The sequence below is a fragment of the Ptychodera flava genome, chromosome 1 (assembly GCF_041260155.1).
Source record: "Ptychodera flava strain L36383 chromosome 1, AS_Pfla_20210202, whole genome shotgun sequence".
Lineage (NCBI taxonomy): Eukaryota > Metazoa > Hemichordata > Enteropneusta > Ptychoderidae > Ptychodera > Ptychodera flava.
Genome location: NC_091928.1, coordinates 15,631,160 through 15,649,895, shown reverse-complemented (window position 1 = coordinate 15,649,895; position 18,736 = coordinate 15,631,160). Strand labels below are relative to the sequence as shown.

At 35.1% G+C, this 18,736-nt stretch overlaps 2 protein-coding genes across 2 annotated transcripts in view; both read right to left on the bottom strand.

Annotated features, from left to right (window-relative positions):
• LOC139143076 (putative leucine-rich repeat-containing protein DDB_G0290503) overlaps window positions 1-7,203 on the bottom strand; it is a 32,411-nt gene extending 25,208 nt beyond the window's left edge. The window contains exons 1-3 of the mRNA XM_070713243.1: window positions 7,134-7,203; window positions 6,525-6,788; window positions 1,544-1,848 (exon numbers count right to left, since the gene is read on the bottom strand). Coding sequence (XP_070569344.1) covers window positions 1,544-1,848; window positions 6,525-6,788; window positions 7,134-7,194 — 630 coding nt within the window. The 5' untranslated portion in view covers window positions 7,195-7,203. The remainder of the gene's footprint in view (window positions 1-1,543; window positions 1,849-6,524; window positions 6,789-7,133) is intronic.
• A 4,944-nt stretch (window positions 7,204-12,147) lies between these two features.
• On the bottom strand, window positions 12,148-16,905 carry LOC139143064 (uncharacterized). Its single transcript, XM_070713234.1, has 5 exons — window positions 16,781-16,905; window positions 13,559-15,276; window positions 12,909-13,328; window positions 12,663-12,745; window positions 12,148-12,174 (listed from the first exon to the last, which is right to left on the bottom strand). Exons 1-5 carry the CDS (start codon window positions 16,903-16,905, stop codon window positions 12,148-12,150), a joined length of 2,373 nt encoding a protein of 790 aa, XP_070569335.1.
• Between the last annotated feature and the right edge of the window lie 1,831 nt (window positions 16,906-18,736).

Genomic DNA, 18,736 nt, shown 5'->3' with positions numbered 1-18,736 from the left:
GTTAAAGGGAGAATGTATAACATTCTACACTCCATGTATAGCAGTGTTAAAGCGTGTGTAAGATCTGGAAATGTCATATCAGAATACTTTGAGTGTCCCAATGGCGTACGCCAAGGCTGTATTTTAAGTCCCATTCTGTTTTCTTTCTTTATTGAAGAGCTTAACTCAATGTTGATGAATTCAGGTCAGTTGGGTGTACAATTAACGCAAGAAATGTATGATTTATTTTGTCTTCTTTATGCTGACGATATTGTTTTATTTGCCGACTCTGTCAGTAATCTTCAACATCTTATCGATGTTCTTGCACAATTTTGTAAAAAATGGCAAATACAGTAAACCTAGAAAAACAAAAGTTGTTGTTTTCCGTAAAGGTGGTCATAAGTCTCGTTTTGAGACCTGGCATTTTGAAAACTCCGAAATAGAAGTAGTGTCGTATTATAAATACCTCGGTTTACTACTTTCCTCACGAAATTCATGGTCTAAGGCAGTATCAACCCTAGCTGATCAGGCCAGCAAAGCCATGAAAATAATCTCTCTGGCTTCATATAGGATTGGCAGCTTCCCAATGAACTGTCACTTCAAGCTTTTCGACAGTATGATTCTTCCTATTTTATGTTACGGAGCGGAAATCTGGGGGTTTCAACGTTATGATGTACTTGAAAGGGTACATAGAAAATGGTGTACTCAATATATGGGAGTTCCTAGCAATACAACTAGTGAAGCAGTGATTGGGGAATGTGGGCGATTGCCCATATTTGTAACAACGATGAAACGTTGTGTTAGCTACTGGTTGAAGCTTCTTGAAATGCCCAGGGACCGTCTTCCAAAACATGCATATTTTATGCTAGTTAGACTCGATGATTTAGGGAGACACACATGGGCAACATCCTTGAAAAACATTCTTTTTTCTTATGGTTTTGGATATGCCTGGGTATTTCAGGAAGTTGGCGACAAAAAGATTTTTCTTTCAGAATTTTGTAGTCGAGTAGCTGATGTCTGTAAGCAACAATGGCAATACGGTATCTCCCAAAAACCGAAATTGCGTATTTACTCAGGTTTCAAAAGTTTACTGGAAACTGAGAAATATTTATCTTTAACTTGTAACAGAAAATACATTAACGCATTTGCCCGTTTCCGATGTTCCACTTTGTTTGGCAATAGAAGAAGGGAGGCACCATAATATTGATTTAATTGACAGAGTCTGTAAGTTTTGTATCTTGAGAGAGGTAGAAGATGAATATCATTTTCTTCTTATTTGCCCTATTATAGAGAACTGAGACAAAAAATTTTCCTACATATTTTCATTTTGAGGTGAATTACGACAAGTTTTACAGTCTTATGCGAACTCAGCAGCCAGATATTTAATTAATCTATGTAAATTTGTTTATTATGCTTTTTCCAAAAGAAATCAGAATTTGTAAAATAGCTGATTCCAGAGCCATGTATGACTTCATCTTTCTTTTGTTGAGAGTTGTAATGTATATGGGCTGGAGGCCTTGAAATACAATAAATAACCAGTAATGTACTGGTTACTGATACATACCTTTTCTGTTTGCAGTGTAACAATTTTCTCTTCAAGCTTTTTCTTTATTTCTGACGACCCTTTCTCAAATTTTGACTTTTCATTCAAGGATGTATGAAGCATTTGTTCTAGCTTTGATACTTTCATTGCTAGGGAAGGTACTTCCATCTGAGCTAAGTCTAGATAGTAGCTTATGTCATACTTTTTGTGTTGTTTTGGACTAGTATCACAGAGAAGTAAACTTCTAGCCTGTGTGCTAACAGAGGATGTCACATCTATTCTGGACAAGATAGGTCTACCACTTTCAGTGATTTGTTCCTCCAGATCTGGAATAAAGGAGAGTAGATATTCAAGTTTTACTTGTTATGTACATTATTGAAATGAATTCAAAGACCGTTTGGGATGGGAAATACAGACCTGAATGGCATCCAGACATATTCAAAACCGTAGTCTCGCATGCAAGACCTAGAACCTGCATGTGCAGTTGATTGGCACACCAAGTGTGCCATGAGTGGTGGAGCTGCGAGTTATAACCACAGGTTATGAAGTCGGAGATGGCTAGAACCAGCATGCTGTATATACTGTCCCATAGATTGCTTCGAAAATCTGCTAGATGAATTTGCATATCTATTAATTATTCATGTCTGTAGGTAGAGCATCTAGAAAGAGCCTTTGAACTTGACTGAATGATTGTGTCATGCATCGCGAAAAGTTTACACTGGGACAGTACGTCCCAGATTGTGATTGGAAGTAAACTGTCATGCACATTAATCTCAGACTGTACGACGCGACTACATGACATGGAAAACAAAATGTGCTGAAAATGCTTAATTCAATTGAGAATGGTTTGAAGAAATTGGTAATGATGACCAGTTTCATTTTCAGGCTGTTCATCATTACCAATTTTTATGCGCAAGGTAGCAATGACAGATTTTCTTGATAAAAACTACGTTTTCATGAATTTGTCGACAGGACATATGGCAAACCTCTTGTTTACCAGATAGCTCTGTTGCTTGCGATTGTCGATCCTCGACATCCTCTATGGAGTTTACTTTTTCATGTTATTTCTCTGTTCCAATGAAACTGACAGACTGTTGGCCCCATTTGACTGCCGATGAGCTGGTGATAAATGTCCTCCTTTTAAATGTTCAACATAGGTTTTTACTGTCATATTTTTTCGGATTGTATATACGCAAAACATGGTGGGTACATTACTACCGGTATGGTATATACAGTGAAAATGCCCTGTCATCATCATGGGTGGTGATCCAAAGTTACACGTATACTTATTAGCATAGGAAAGACAGCCCAGTTTTGACATCATCACGTTCCTGAGCAGTTGGTTCTAGCAAAACCTCGTAACCTGCGGTTACTCACAGCTTGCAGCTATATCACCGCTCATGGCACAGGGATCAAGCGCAGACGCAGGTTCGAGGTCTGGCATGCCAGACTATCAAAACCTGAGATCTGTTCCAGATCATAAATGTATTACACAAAGGAGGTCACCATAACAAAGATCTGACACAAAAGAAAATCTCAACTCTGAGCATGTGTCACTTCAATACTCCTTGCAATTTCATGAAGAAGTGATTGACTTACAAGGAAGAAGTATGACATTGTTATGTCAGCAAACAAATCTGCAATAATAAGGTGTGCCACCTCACTGTTTACAATGGAAAGAAACAGGTTCATCAATATAGATCCAAAATAGTGGACATATACTGTGACGCTCCCATTAGAGTATCAAAACAAACAACAATTGTATGAAACATGGGACTATACATACAGACAGACTGACATTCACAGACTGGCACAGAGTGATGACATTGACCCCAAGTGTGCCTTGGCCCATGGAGAGTGATAAAGATATAACAAAAAGCTGAATGTAATGATAAATAGTTAAGTATAGGCCTACAGACACTGAGGGTGAATATGTTACAGCAATTTGATTAGTTTCTTTTCGTCTTCTACTTCTGTGATAATTTTTAAGACAATCAAACTGCAAGGCAGTTTTAATATGTATTGACAAACATGTTATCTTTTACAAGCACACAGCAAACTGTTCTTGATTTTTCATTTACAATATTTGACATAGACTGAAATACATAACATGCAACCAATATTTACATTTTGCCCATGCACCAGATACATGGAGAGATTTCAACATGCAATCATTAACTCAGAAACCCTATAGGGAAAAGTAAACATGTTTTCTTCCAGAACAGCTGGTACATCCACATCTGGAGCAACTTACAAACTTAACCAATTAACAAGGATGATGACACAGAGATAAAGTTAAGAAATTACTGTGGTGAACTTGACTATTCCTTTCAAATCCTTACCTAACTTGATTGACATCTTAAACTAAAATACACTGCATGGTTAATTGCACACAAAAATACATCAGGGGTGTACCATTTGATAAAAGGGGGTTGTCTGGAAGATTGATGAGGAACATCTTTTTTATCCGATACACTGTACATTCTTTTTTTCCCACTATCCCACCTTTTCTTTTTGACAAACCTTCTGTGGCTGATTTTTTTTATGACATTTGTTTGGATTTTTTTCAAAATCTGCCAGGACCCCCCCCCCCCCCTCCATCACTCTTTAACATTGAAAAAAACTTTGAATATATTTGTTGGAAACCAAACCTGCTGAAATCACCTCAGCTATGTTTTCTCATTATTTTTTACGCATTTCAACACCAAATACAGTTTACCATTTCAAATGCTTACTGAATCACAACATTATCTTAAACATAGGGCCAATGTCCCTGAAGCTACTATAGACATGGATACAAAATTAAGTATTTCCTGACTGTATGAAATCATCTCACTAAGGTCATCCTAGGGACCTGTTAACCAAATATTAAAGCTGTCTGACCAGCGGTTTTGAAAAAAACAAGCGACCCAATAGTCGACAGAGCTCTGCTGTGTTATGTAGAGAGCAACTTTTTGTGACATGAAGAAGGTTGAGATCTTTGATAGCTCATTTCAGGATGGCCTGACCTAAAATGGCAAAATTAGCTGCAAAAATACAAAATTGATGATTTCATCATAATTATGTATAAAAATGTATACCAAATATCAAAGCTATCACATGAGTAACTTTTGAGAAACAAATATTTTGACCAAAAACGGCAAAAATTGACCAAAAATACAAAAATTGAAGATTTCATCAAATTTCACTATATCACACTAGGAGAACCCCAGGAACCTGTATACCAAATATCAAAGGCATCAGACAAGTAGTTTTTGAGAAATACATTTTTGACCTAGACCAAAATTGCACCAAAAATCAAAATTGCAGATTTCATCATATATTCTATATATCATATTTAGTTTATTTGTAGGAACCTGTATACCAAATATCAAAGCTGTCAGACGAGCGGTTTTGATGAAATAAATTTTTGACCAAAAATGACAAAAAAATTCCTTAAAATTACAGATTTGCATATTTCATCACAATTTGAACAAATCCAAGTTGGGTTATCCTTAGGGACCTGTATACCAAATATCAAAGCTGTCAGACGAGCGGTTTTGATGAAATAAATTTTTGACCAAAAATGACAAAAAATTCCTTAAAAATACAGATTTGCATATTTCATCACAATTTGAACAAATCCAAGTTGGGTTATCCCTAGGGACCTGTATACCAAATATCAAAGCTGTCTGACCAGCGGTTATGAAGAAGAAGATTTTTTTACCAAAAACGCCTTTTTTGGCACTAATTTGCATATTTTCAACAATATCAAAAAATAGTGACAACATCACTGTTCGCTCCCATATAGTTATCAAAACAAGTCAACAATTGTATGAAACATGGACTATACTACAGACAGACTGAGACATGCACAGAGTGATGACATTGACCCCAAGTGTGCCTTGGCCCATGGAGAGTGATAAAGATATAACAAACAGCTGAATGTAATGATAAAATAGTTAAGTATAGGCCTATACAGGCACTGAGAGTGAATATGTTACAGCAATTTGATTAGTTTCTTTCCTTTTCTACTTCTGTGATAATCTTTAAGACAATCAATCTGCAAGGCAGTTTATGTATTGACAAATATGTTATCTTTTACAAGCACACAGTAAACTGTTCTTGATTTTTCATTTACAATATTTGACATAGACTGAAATACATAACATGCAACCAATGTTTACACTTTGCCCATACACCAGATACATGGAGAAATTTCAACATACAATCATCAACTCAGAAACCCTACAGGGAAAGTAAACATTGTTTTCTTCCAGAACAGCTGGTGCATCCACATCTGGAACAACTTATAAACTTAACCAATTACACAAGGATGCTTACTGAGTTTTAGCCATTTGCAGGATTTTTCCTTTTTTTCCCCTCATTTGCATATTTTTGGCACTGACATGTTCATTTGAACAAATTCACATCTCCACCCTAGGTGCACCTGTACACCAAATACTAAGCCAGTAGTGCACGGTTTAGGAGTTTTTGATGTGGACGGACATACATACATACATACATACATACATACATACATACATACATACATACATACATACATACATACATACATACATACATACAGACGACATTTTTCCACTTTATAAGAATACCTCCCATTTGCATATATACATATGCATATATGGGAGCTAAAAATAAAAAAAAGCATAATCATTTCAGGTCAGCCCAAAGTACTTACATGCAAATTTTTCATGTAATCTGCTCAGTGGTTATTGAGTTTTTCAATTTTGACTGTTTTTACATTTTTTCACTTAATTTGCATATTTTTGGCAATGACAACTTCATTTGAACAAAATCTCATCTACAGCCCATCATCCATGTACACACCAAATATCAAGATGAAATGTGCAGCGGTTTTGGAGTTTTTGATGTTGACGGACAGACATACAGACATACAGACATACAGACATACATACATACAGACAGTTCCCTAGCCTATAAGAATAGCTTCCATTGCCATATATACATATGGCTATGGGAGCTAAAAAAGTATTACCTGTGTTACTCAAGTCAGCAACATCTGTGTCTCTCATAAGATAATTTCTAACTCCAAGCAATGCTAAGATCTCAGGCCTGCAGGATAAGATATGCTGAACTTGTCCCGTCATTTTCACTTGTAGTTGCATCATGTCATAGTGCTTCCCTTTCCACCTTGTATATATTCCACTGTTGAAGATCAAGGGTGCGTATTTCTCTGCAGAGTCTTGGATTTCAGCCTTTGGATCAACCTCAAGCAATAACAACTGAGATGGTTTCTCACCTGCTGAAAAAGGAACTCATGAGTTAGAAGTTGCCATTGTTACATGAATTGTTTAACTGTTACCAATTGCATTTCCACTATAGCTATATGTACGGAAATTTCATCTCATCATCATTATATATTTGAATTCCACTTGTCAGAGACCACACTAATCTCAGTAAAAAATGTCTCAATAAAGTGAATTAATTTTCCTAGTCTTGATTTAGTATGTCCTGAGGATTGATTATATTGAAGCTTCAAGTTGAAAATTGGATGAAGTGTGTATTAAAATTTCATAAATAGATCATAAGTGAATAGAATAATCCTTGATATACATCAAATAAAGATCAAAGTGACTCCCAATACCTGTTATATCAACTTCAGTCTGAGATGCTTGATGTGGTGTGACTTTTTCTTCAGTTTTCATAGAATCATCTTCGCCCTTCAAATGCAATTTGAAGTATTTACAAATGCAATGTCATGAATTCTTCCATCACTTCATGATTGTTATCTTAATTAACAATTGATTAAAACACCAAAATTTTGATCCTTTACAGTCTAAGTTTGCATTTTTCATTTGTACTAATTGATAATCTGTGTTTCAAACTGAATATCATAATTAATTATAAATATTTGTATTTACCAATACCGGACACTGACAATAGATTATCGAAGAACTTGCAATTCTTTCAAATGCATATTGTTCATATAATATAAAAAAATAGCTCCATTAATAGCAGTGTGCTTCCGGTTGAATAATATGTGAAAAGACCACATATATTCACGTAAAATTCCATAAATTTTACTTTCTTAATTCAGAAAAAATTTCAAGGCTAGCAATTCTTTGTTTTTAATTTTTGACCATTTATCAAGTTTATATGTCTTATTTGCATATCAGTCATTCCACCAACTTTGCTTTGAACAAATTGTATCAAAATGCTCTTATGAATATATTAAGGAAATGTTAAAGTCACCAAGAAAGTACTTTCTTAGTTAAGAACATTTTGACATTTTCAGGATAATTTATGCTCAGTTGCATAGTACTATTCTAATCAAGTGATCAACTTTGTTTAAACCTACAAGAACTGCATCAAAATGAACCTGAATGACAACTTTGTTGTTGACAAGCTCAGCACAGTCAATGTTTGATTTGAACAAAATGCAAATGCTTTATGTGGAAAACAGTAAATCTGAAGGTAAACTTGGTTACTTACGTCAGCATCAGAGTCTTTTTCCTCAATGTCCTTTCTTTCAAAATAAGTGTAGTCTTCAACTGATTTATCACCACCACCATCAAATAAAAGCAAATAACACCTATCACATGTCACTGACAGCCGATTATTCATAAAAGTTCCTATTAATTCTTAATCTTATTCTTAGAGCTCCTAGTGGATGCATGCACACAATGGTAACATTTTAAATCTCACTACAACAGATGTAATAGTCCTACGAGAAAAATAATTCAACTTACCACTAATAAAACAAGCAACCTAGCGGCCGATATAGCTCCGCTGTGTTTATGTAGAGAATAACTATTTTTGACACATGTTGATGAAGAAGGTGGAAATCTTTGATAGCTCAATTCAGTGGCCAGAAAAAAGTAGCTAAAATAGCTGCAAAAATACACAATTGAAGATTTCATCATACTTTGAATATATCACATCGGATCATCCCTAAGAACATGTCAACCAAAGCTATCTGATGAGTAGTTTTTTGGAGAATAAAATTTTCTGACCAAAAATGGCAACAATTGCCCCCAGAAATAAAATTTGCAGATTTCATCATAATTTCAAAAGATCAAATTTAGTTCATCTATAGAAACCTGTATACCAAATTTCAAAGCTGTTAGAGCAGTTATGTTATGTTATGTTATATCTATTTATTAAAGTGTCATGTGTGGTCTTAAACAGCTTGGTTGCCACACCCAGCCCCAAGGGCTTACAAGACACGAAAACAGTATAATTTTGAGGAACACATTTTTAACCAAAAAATGGAAAAAATTGACCCAAAAATTCAAAATTGCAGATTTCATCATAATTTCAATAAATATCATTTAGTTCATCTATAGAAACCTGTATACCAAATTTCAAAGCTATCAGATGAGTAGTTTTGGAAATACACATTTTTTGACCAAAAATGGCAAAAATTGCCCCAAAAATACAAAATTACAGATTTCATCAGAAATTCCATATATATTACTTAGCTCATCTGTAGAAACCTGTATACCAAATTTCAAAGCTATCAGACCAGTACTTTTTGAGAAACACATTTTTTGACCAAAAATGGCAAAAATTGCCCCAAAATTACAAAATTGCAGATTTCATCATAATTTCAATATATATCATTAAGGTGATCTGTAGGAACCTGTATACCAAATTGCAAAGCTATCAGATGAGTAGTTTTGGAAATACACATTTTTTGACCAAAAGTGGCAAAAATTGCCCAAAAATACAAAATTGCAGATTTCATCATAATTTCAATAAATATCATTTAGTTTATCTGTAGGAACCTGTATACCAAGTTTCAAAGCTATCAGATGAGTACTTTTGGAAATACACATTTTTTGACCAAAAATGGCAAAAATTGCCCCAAAATACAAAATTACAGATTTCATCAGAAATTCAATATATATTACTTAGTTCGTGTATAGAAACCTGTATACCAAATTTCAAAACTATCAGACCAGTACTTTTTGAGAAATACATTTTTGACCAAAAATGGCAAAAATTGCCTTAAAAATGCAAATTTGCATATTTCTGCACAATTTGAACAAATCTGAAATAGATCATCCCTAGAGACATATGTACCAAATATCAAAGCTATCTGACTGGTAGTTTGAAGAAGAAGATTTTTAAAGATTTTTTTACCAAAAATGACAAAAATTGCCTTAAAAATACAAATATGCAAATTTCACCACAATTTGAACAAATCTGACTGAAGTCACCCTAAGTAAACTGCATATCAAATTTCAAAGCAATCGGACAAGCGGTTTCAGAGAAGAAGATTGTTTTACCAAAAACACCAAAAAATGCCCCAAAAATACAAATATGCAAATTTCACCATGATTTGAACAAATTTAAGTGAGGTCACCCCAAGTGAGCTGCATATAAAATTTCAAAGCAATTGGACTTGCGGTTTCAGAGGAGAAGGCAATTGTTGACGGACGACGGACGACGACGGACGACGGACGACGGACGACGACGGAAAATCAACCTATTTGATAAGCTCCGCGTCGCTGACAGCGGAGCTAAAAAGTCTTTCAACTTACCACTAATAAAACAAGCGACCTAGCGGCCGATATAGCTCCGCTGTGTTTATGTAGAGAATAACTATTTTTGACACATGTTGATGAAGAAGGTGGAAATCTTTGATAGCTCAATGCAGTGGCCAGAAAAAGTGGCTAAAATAGCTGCAAAAATACACAATTGAAGATTTCATCATACTTTGAATATATCACATCAGATCATCCCTAAGAACATGTCAACCAAAGCTATCTGATGAGTAGTTTTTTTGAGAATAAATTTTCTGACCAAAAATGGCAACAATTGCCCCCCCCCCAAAAAAAAAAAAAATTGTAGATTTCATCATAATTTCAAAAGATCAGATTTAGTTCATCTATAAAAACCTGTATACCAATTTCAAAGCTGTTTAGACCAGTACTTTTTGAGAAACATATGTTTTGACCGAAAAATTGCTAAAATTGCCCCAAAATGCAAAATTACAGATTTCATCAGAAATTCAATATATTACTTAGCTCATCTGTAGAAACCTGTATACCAAATTTCAAAGCTTTCAGACCAGTACTTTTTGAGAAATACATTTTTTGACCAAAAATGGCAAAAATTGCCCAAAATTACAAAATTGCAGATTTCATCATAATTTCAATAAATATCATTAAGGTGATCTGTAGGAACGTGTATACAAAATTGCAAAGCTATCAGATGAGTAGTTTTGAAAATACACATTTTTGACCAAAAATGGCAAAAATTGCCCCAAAAATACAAAATTACAGATTTCATCAGAAATTCAATATATATTACTTAGTTCATCTATAGAAACCTGTATACCAAATTTCAAAACTATCAGACCGGTACTTTTTGAGAAATACATTTTTTGACCAAAAATGGCAAAAATTGCCTTAAAAATGCAAATTTGCATATTTCTGCACAATTTGAAAAAATCTGAAATAGATCATCCCTAGGGACATATGTACTAAATATCAAAGCTATCTGACTGGTAGTTTTGAAGAAGAAGATTTTTAAAGTTTTTTTTACCAAAAATGACAAAAATTGCCTTAAAAATACAAATATGCAAATTTCACCACGATTTGAAACAAATCTGACTGGAAGTCACCCTAAGTAAACTGCATATCAAATTTCAAAGCAATCGGACAGGCGGTTTCAGAGAAGAAGATTTTTTTACCAAAAACACCAAAAAATGCCCCAAAAAATACAAATATGCAAATTTCACCACGATTTGAACAAACTGAAGTAAGGTCACCCCAAATGAACTGCATATAAAATTTCAAAGCAATTGGACTTGCGGTTTCAGAGGAGAAGGCAATTGTTGACGGACGACGACGGACGACGACGACGGACGACGACGACGGACGACGACGGAAAATCAACCTATTTGATAAGCTCCGCGTCGCTGACAGTGGAGCTAAAAAGCTCAACTGCTCTAAAACTCTCTTCATCAAATATTGCTTTTAACTGAAGTGTTAATCCAACTTTAGCAGCAATGCTCAACGCAAATATTGGATGAATTATGAATTCAAATTTTATCTTTTGAGATATTAAATAATTCAGTAGGTTTTTCAATCGGATTCAAACTCAAACATACAGCACCTAGTCATCCAGTGAAGACACCACAGTCAAAACCGCTCTGCCAAATCCCCACCCTTAAAAAGAGTGGTTCAGTTACCGAGCTAAGTGTTATAACTTTTCTGACTGCAACTCCTCAACACGCTGTAGAGTTCATGAAGCACTCACAGCCTCAAGTACAATTCTCTCCACCAGCACAGCTATCGTCCCAGGGTAGAAAATTCAGTAGATAAAGATCAATGTGGTTCACAATACCTGTCATATCAACTTCAGTCTGAGATGCTTGCTGTGGTGTGACCTTTTCTTCAGTTTTCATAGAATCATCTTCGCCCTTCAAATGCAATTTGAAGTATTTACAAACGTAATGTCATGAGTTCTTCCATCACTTCATGATTGTTTTCTTAATTAACAATTTGATTAAAACACCAAAATTTTGATCTTTTTCGTTCTAAGTTTGCATTTTTCATTTGTCCTAATTGATAACCTGAACTGAATATCATAATCAATGACAAATATTTGTATTTACCAATAGCTGAATAGTGACCATAGATTATCAATTAACTTGCAATTCTTTCCATTGCATACTGCTCAAAAAATGTCAAAAATAGCACCATTAACAGCAGTGTGCTTCCAGTTGAATAATGTGTAAAAATACCACACATATTCAGGAAAAATTCCATAAATTCTACATTCTGAACTTCACTGAGAAAAACTTCAAAGCCAGTAATTTTTTTTGATTTTGACCATTTTTGAAGTTTATATGGCTTATTTGCATATCAGTCAGTCTACAAACTCTTGTTTGAACACATTGTATCTAAATACTGTTAGGAATATATTAAGCAGATGTTAAAGTTACAGAAAATGTACCTTCTAGTTAAGAATTTAAATCAAATATTTTTCAAGATAATCTTCGTTTGTTTTCATAATAGTCATGTGATTAACAAAGTTAACCTACCAATATTTGCATCAAAATGAGTTCAGCACGGCCTATGTCACTTTGCAAAGACGTAAATGATATATGTACAGTAGAATAAAGTAAGCCTAAAGGTAGTAATCTTGGTTTCATACTCACATTAGCATCAAAGAGAATTTCTTCAATGTCCTTTCTTTCAAAATAAGTGTAGACTTCAATTGGCTTGACACCTCCACCATCACCTGAAAGCAAATGACAGCTATCATATGTCACTGACAGCCAATTATTTATAAAAATCTCTATTAATTCTCAATCAAAGAGTTTCAAATGGATGCGTACACACAATTATTACATGTTTAATCTCACTACTGGTATAAAGTCTTATGAGGAAACATTTCCACTTACGATTAATAAAGAAAAGCTCAACTTCTTTAAAACTCTCTTCATCATATGTTGCTTTCAACTGCAGCGTTACTCCAACTTTAGCAGCAATCTCCCTCATTTCATCTGTTATCAGGAGTGGTTCAAATGCTTTGGCAAGGTTTGCAGACTTGCAGGTCTGCTTCACCCTGTAGAGATTATAGAGGCCTGGTAACTTAAGCAAGATCTCAAGGCAGCCTGCCCTCAGATCAGATGGGTCCACACCAAGGTTGTCCTTGCAGATATCAGCAATTTTTTGACGGCCACCTTCATCAGCTAACCTCTCTATAACCGTTTGCAGTAATCTATTTTGACAGACAGTCAATGCAGGTTCTGCATCTTCAGCATCTTTCAGCATGAAGGGTTCTTGATCAACTCTTACTTTCAATTTAAATTTGTTTGATCCTACATTATAAGATAGGAAAAAAAATGTTTTTTAGAATTTGATAAATCGTGATTGCCATGCTAATAAAGTCAGCCATCATTGCAAAACAACAATATAATACAGTAAACTACCGGTATATGAAAAACATAACATGTTTTAATTTAGATGGCACAGGATTAAATGATCTTTGCCTTCATTGTCCTGAAAAGGAAACAAATGCAATATACTAACTGGTACACCTAAACATTACCTTGCTCTTCTTCTCCAGAGCCAGTGTGTTTTTCAGAGATACGTTCCCCACCTCCACCTGTCTCCATTTGAGATTTCATCTCTCCCGCGTTTTCAACACCATTGCTTCTCTGTACAGCTTTTTCAGGTTGAGTTTCTTCACATTTGCCTGGAACAGTTCCTGGTTCAACCATATTATGTAGTGTCATTGTTTTATGTGGGTTGTGACTTGTCATAGCACATGTTGTCATTGGCTGTGATTCTGCTTCCTGGGTTCCTTGAGTTACATCCATTTCTATCACCTCTGATTGCGATCCCTTGGTTCTCTGCAACTCTGATGTTTCACCTGTTTCTATGTTTTCACCTAATGCTGCTTTGTTTTTGTGTTGGATGAAGCCTGTTCCACCTTGTTGTGGCATTGTATCATCTATCTTTATTGGTTGCTCTTGAAATTCTTGTTTTCTCTTCTTTGCTTCGGTAGCTCTATCATTTTTTCCAGAGGATGTGTGTTGTCGTTTCATGTTAGTTTGTGATGGGTTCTCTGTTTCAAAATGTGTTCCTTCTTGCTGTGATCTCTCTGATTTGGTTGGGTTGTTATTTTGTGATCTAGGGTTCTCTGCCTTTCCTGGTGCTGCATAAGATGAACTGAATTGCATTGTAAGTGCTCCTTGAGTTGCATTTATTGCAGGCACGTTCACCTCATGTTGCACTGCCAGAGTTTGTCGTTGCTTTGATGTTTTCTCTGATGTTTTTGTTTGTTTTCCTTCAACTCCTGGCACTGTGTTGTTCTTTTGGGTAGGTTGAAGTGTTTCGTTATTAGTTAACAATGATGTAAACTTTGCACTGCCTAAAAGTGCATGTTCCTGAAAGGTTTTTTTGAGTGCAGCTGCCTTTCTAAATGCTTTATCAGGAAATCTCATAGTCCACAATATTTTCTTATATAGATTCTGTTTTGGATCACGAATAATACAATCATCAGCATGATCTTCAAAGTGTCCTTTCATAAAACAAGCTAATTGAGAATCGTCTTCTGTCATTGTAGGTAAACCTGCTGCCATTGCTTCTAGACCTTGAAGACCGTAATCCATATAATATGGTGAGGGGAGACAGAGATCAGACTGTTGCAAAGTGGTCATCAAGGCACCAACTGAACAGTCACTGTAAAATTTTGGGTGAATAAGAGGACTTTTCATGTGTTCCATCAGTTTGTTTTTGTCCTTATCCTTTGCATTTGGGGAAATTCCCTGAATCCTCCAACATGGCAGACTATAATAACATTCATTCCGGAAGTATGCTGCTTTTCCAATTGATTCTGCCATTACCTGATTCTTGTTCAGAGTTTCTTGGGTATTATATTCTCCATATGTCAGGATGTTGCACCTGTCTCCACCTTTTATGGTTTGCTCAAAGAAAATACTTTCAGGTTTTGGAAGAATCACCTCATGAGGAATGTCTGATAGCTGCTTTTGATTAAAGTTAGCTTTATATTCGTCTTCAAAATGTTCATAGATTTTAGGACCAATAGAAAACAGGATATCAGCTTTACTAGCCATCTCCAGCATAATATTGGCCAATTTTTGCTCATCTACATTTACCAACAGGTGCTTTTCTCCTGGACAGATATGATTGATGAGCACTAGCTGTGCACCAGGGAACAGTCTGTTTTTAATGATAGCTGCAGCAAATCCAGTCTTTGGGGCGTAACCAACAACATATTGGATATTTTCTAATTTTTTTAGTCTGCGTAATGAATGTTATAATACGTCAGCCATTAAGGATCATCAGAATATTTATCTATTTGTGCTGGAATCAAGGTAACACCACACCTGGTAGCATCTGCCATCTGGCCATCTGTGAGTTTTAAAGTATTAAGTACTGTAGAGTAAGCTTTGATACTTTGCGCTTTTCTTGCACAGAACTCCTGGATAACTCTTCTGTGAAAACCTGTAAGACCACACTTGTCTTTACTCCATTCAGTGTAAAGAAACAATGCTCCTGCAGCTGCTGTTTGTTCCATTGTAAGACTGTGTGTCTAATGGAAAGAAAACACGTTGAGATTTGACATTCCTTTTTAAATGTGGCATGGGGCATGACTGACATTTCATACACGTACATTGAAGAGGAGGAGGCGTCACCCAACACTTTTTAACCTCTGATTATCTCTGAAGAGTCCAGTCAAATCACAATTTTATGTGAGCTAGCCATCCACTGGCTAAATGTACATGTCATCATATTACTGCAATAATGCATTAATTACAGGACAATCATGCATTAATTGTGGTTAATGTGAGAACAAGTTTTTTAAAAGATATCAATTGCCTTACTTCTTAGGCCCTCCTATTTGTATACTTGTCTCTCAAATCTCAGTGTGTACACCCTGCCTTTTCACTCTCCGCAAGCACAGTGTGCACTTCATTTAATTATTGAGCTACAAAAACACTATACTTTGTGGAATGTTTCAACCGCACTAAAGAAACAAGCTCAACAGTTTAACTATGCATGCATTTTCAACAAATCATAAATATATCTAAATACTAATTAAGCCGTGTCCCTTGGTTCATATAATCAACAATTCATCATCCTGAAAAGAATTTTTAACCACAGTGATAAAGATAATCCCTACATGTGAAGGTTTAATGAGTAATTTGAATACATCTCAACCAGCGCATCTTATCACTTATGTAAACTAAACATAAATTTAAATCTATGGAATCATGAGTTTATTGTATAAAGTTCACAGTTGCCAAAAAGACAACTAAATCAAAACTCAGCTATTTCATAAGTGTGCAATCATTATCATTGGAGCTACAACATTGAAAGTGTGAAAGTCTTTAGTCTTTAAACCATTCCATTTTGAAATCAAGAAATTAAAGGACACATAATGCAAACTTTTGATGATTTTTTCAATATTTTTACTTTGTGTGTCAACTGCAACTTCTTACTTTACTCCCAAAAGAATGTTGAAACACCCGCTATAGCTTGTGAACTTAGCATCTATATTTGTAAAATGTATTGTATTGTTTACATTTGAATTCTAGTCCGGACCAGAATTCACTTTTCAACAGTAACAATGCAGTTTACATATGTACATGTACAGACTGAGTTGACAAGCTGAACACTGTGTATATCAACATGCCTTGGGGAGAGTATACCCTCTGTGCCGAAGTTCAGAGATTGTCAAAGAGCCATTATGGTGATCGGGAGGGCACATTGTATACATTTTGGTGTATAATATTTCGCTCACTGCTTAGCAGTTGGAGCACTCTGAGATTGTTGGGCAGCCTCTTGCGTAATATAAGGGGCGTTCACTGTTGGCACTTTGCTTCGCTCATGGTAAATGTTGCCGTTAGAGCACTCTGGTGAGTCCATATTTCAATCTTCGACAATGTGTAACCGTACTCTCTGTGCCCAAGTTCAGAGGTTGCCATAAAGCCTTATGGTGATAACCGGGAGGGCAAATTGTATACATTTTGTGTATATATATATATATATATATATATATATATATATATATATATATATATATATATATATATATATATATATATATATATATATATATATATATATATATATATATATATATATATATATATATGTGTGTGTGTGTGTGTGTGAAATATATATGTAGGCTAATATATAGTTGCACCATCTCATTAAGCAATATGGTTGGCATTCAAGACAAAAATGGTAAAAAATTACCAAAGTTAGCATTACTGGCCCTTTAAAGTAAGATATCAGTGGACACTATGTTCTAAGAGGAATGCATGGGAAACAAGGTATAGCACCAATAACAAAAAAACAGGTGCATGCTCTTGAAGGTTTATTTTCTGCTTTGTACAAGGTTGATGCTAATTCATATGCTTATAATGTTTAAGCTGAAGACAGGTGATTCATGAATGCCATCATACCTGTTCAAATGCAACAATGATTTCTGTCATATTTGATATATTTGGCCTAATTACAGAAATTCATGAATATATTGAAACTTTTATTGTTAATTACAAAGGCACTTGTGTAATCAACTCCAATACGGTGGTTTCAGTCGGGTTCGAACTCACAACGTACGGTACCCAGTCACCTATCTAGAGGAGAAGCACAGACAAAACCGCTCGCCAAATATCTGATTATTAGTGGCAATGTGTAAACACAGCCACTGACAATTTCAGCGATTACATAGACTGTTTGGTGATATGAGTATAATGCACTTCAAGGAATAAAACAATGTAGCGATAAAAAATGGTTGAACAATCTGATAAAAATGAGGTACATGACACATAGCATGGAGAGCTGAATAGATATACAAATTACTTTAGTGTTGGAAATTTTACAAATTCAACAGCTATTGCAAGGCTTTGCCTACCAAAGTCATAAGCTTATAGATTATTAACTGTTTTCCCAAGTTACTATGTCTTTGAAACAAGGTCACCAAGCTGTGATACTGCCTTCCTCATTAAAGAATGGAGCACAGACTGTTAGGAAAAAATTGGAAAATTGAAAGTACTGCAACATACCTTATTAAAACAGATTATATGCAATGTTGTTAGCTCCTTCAAGGGTGTAGACTGCAACACTCAGATGTCAAACTGCTCACAAGGATATGCTGAACTTGGATGTTGAAGTATCGGCAATGTAATATTGGTAGTAAACTTTGGAAAGGGTGTCTGAATTCTGCACTACCTGTACATGGGTTGGGCCACTGGTTTGGAATGCTGGTCATGTGACTTGTACCAGTCTTCGGCAGATCTGATGAAACAGTACAAACAGGTTAAAGTTCAGGGGTCATTTGCCAAGTTGCCATTTAAGGTGGAGCTGCATGTTGCCGACAGGATTATTTTAAAAGGAGTATTTCTCATCAAAGATGATAAGCAAACCCCCTCATACTATATATTTTCAAAAAGCATCAAAAAGCAGAGACTCTAAAGTTTTGTGTGGCAAATAGCAATAGTGTATCCAAGGATGAAGGCGGAGTATATTTTGGGTAAAAAATCTAAAGTTTGGTATTAATGATAAAAATTAATTTAAGTCAAACACTCGATACTATTTCTGATATGTAATATTTCACTTGAAACAAAAGTATATGTAGAAAAAAAACCTACTATTTTATTTTACATTATCTATCTTCTAAAATGGCAAGGGCTGAAAGACTGACACTAAAAATAAGAATAAAAACATGATTAGCAAAATTACAATGCCTCTT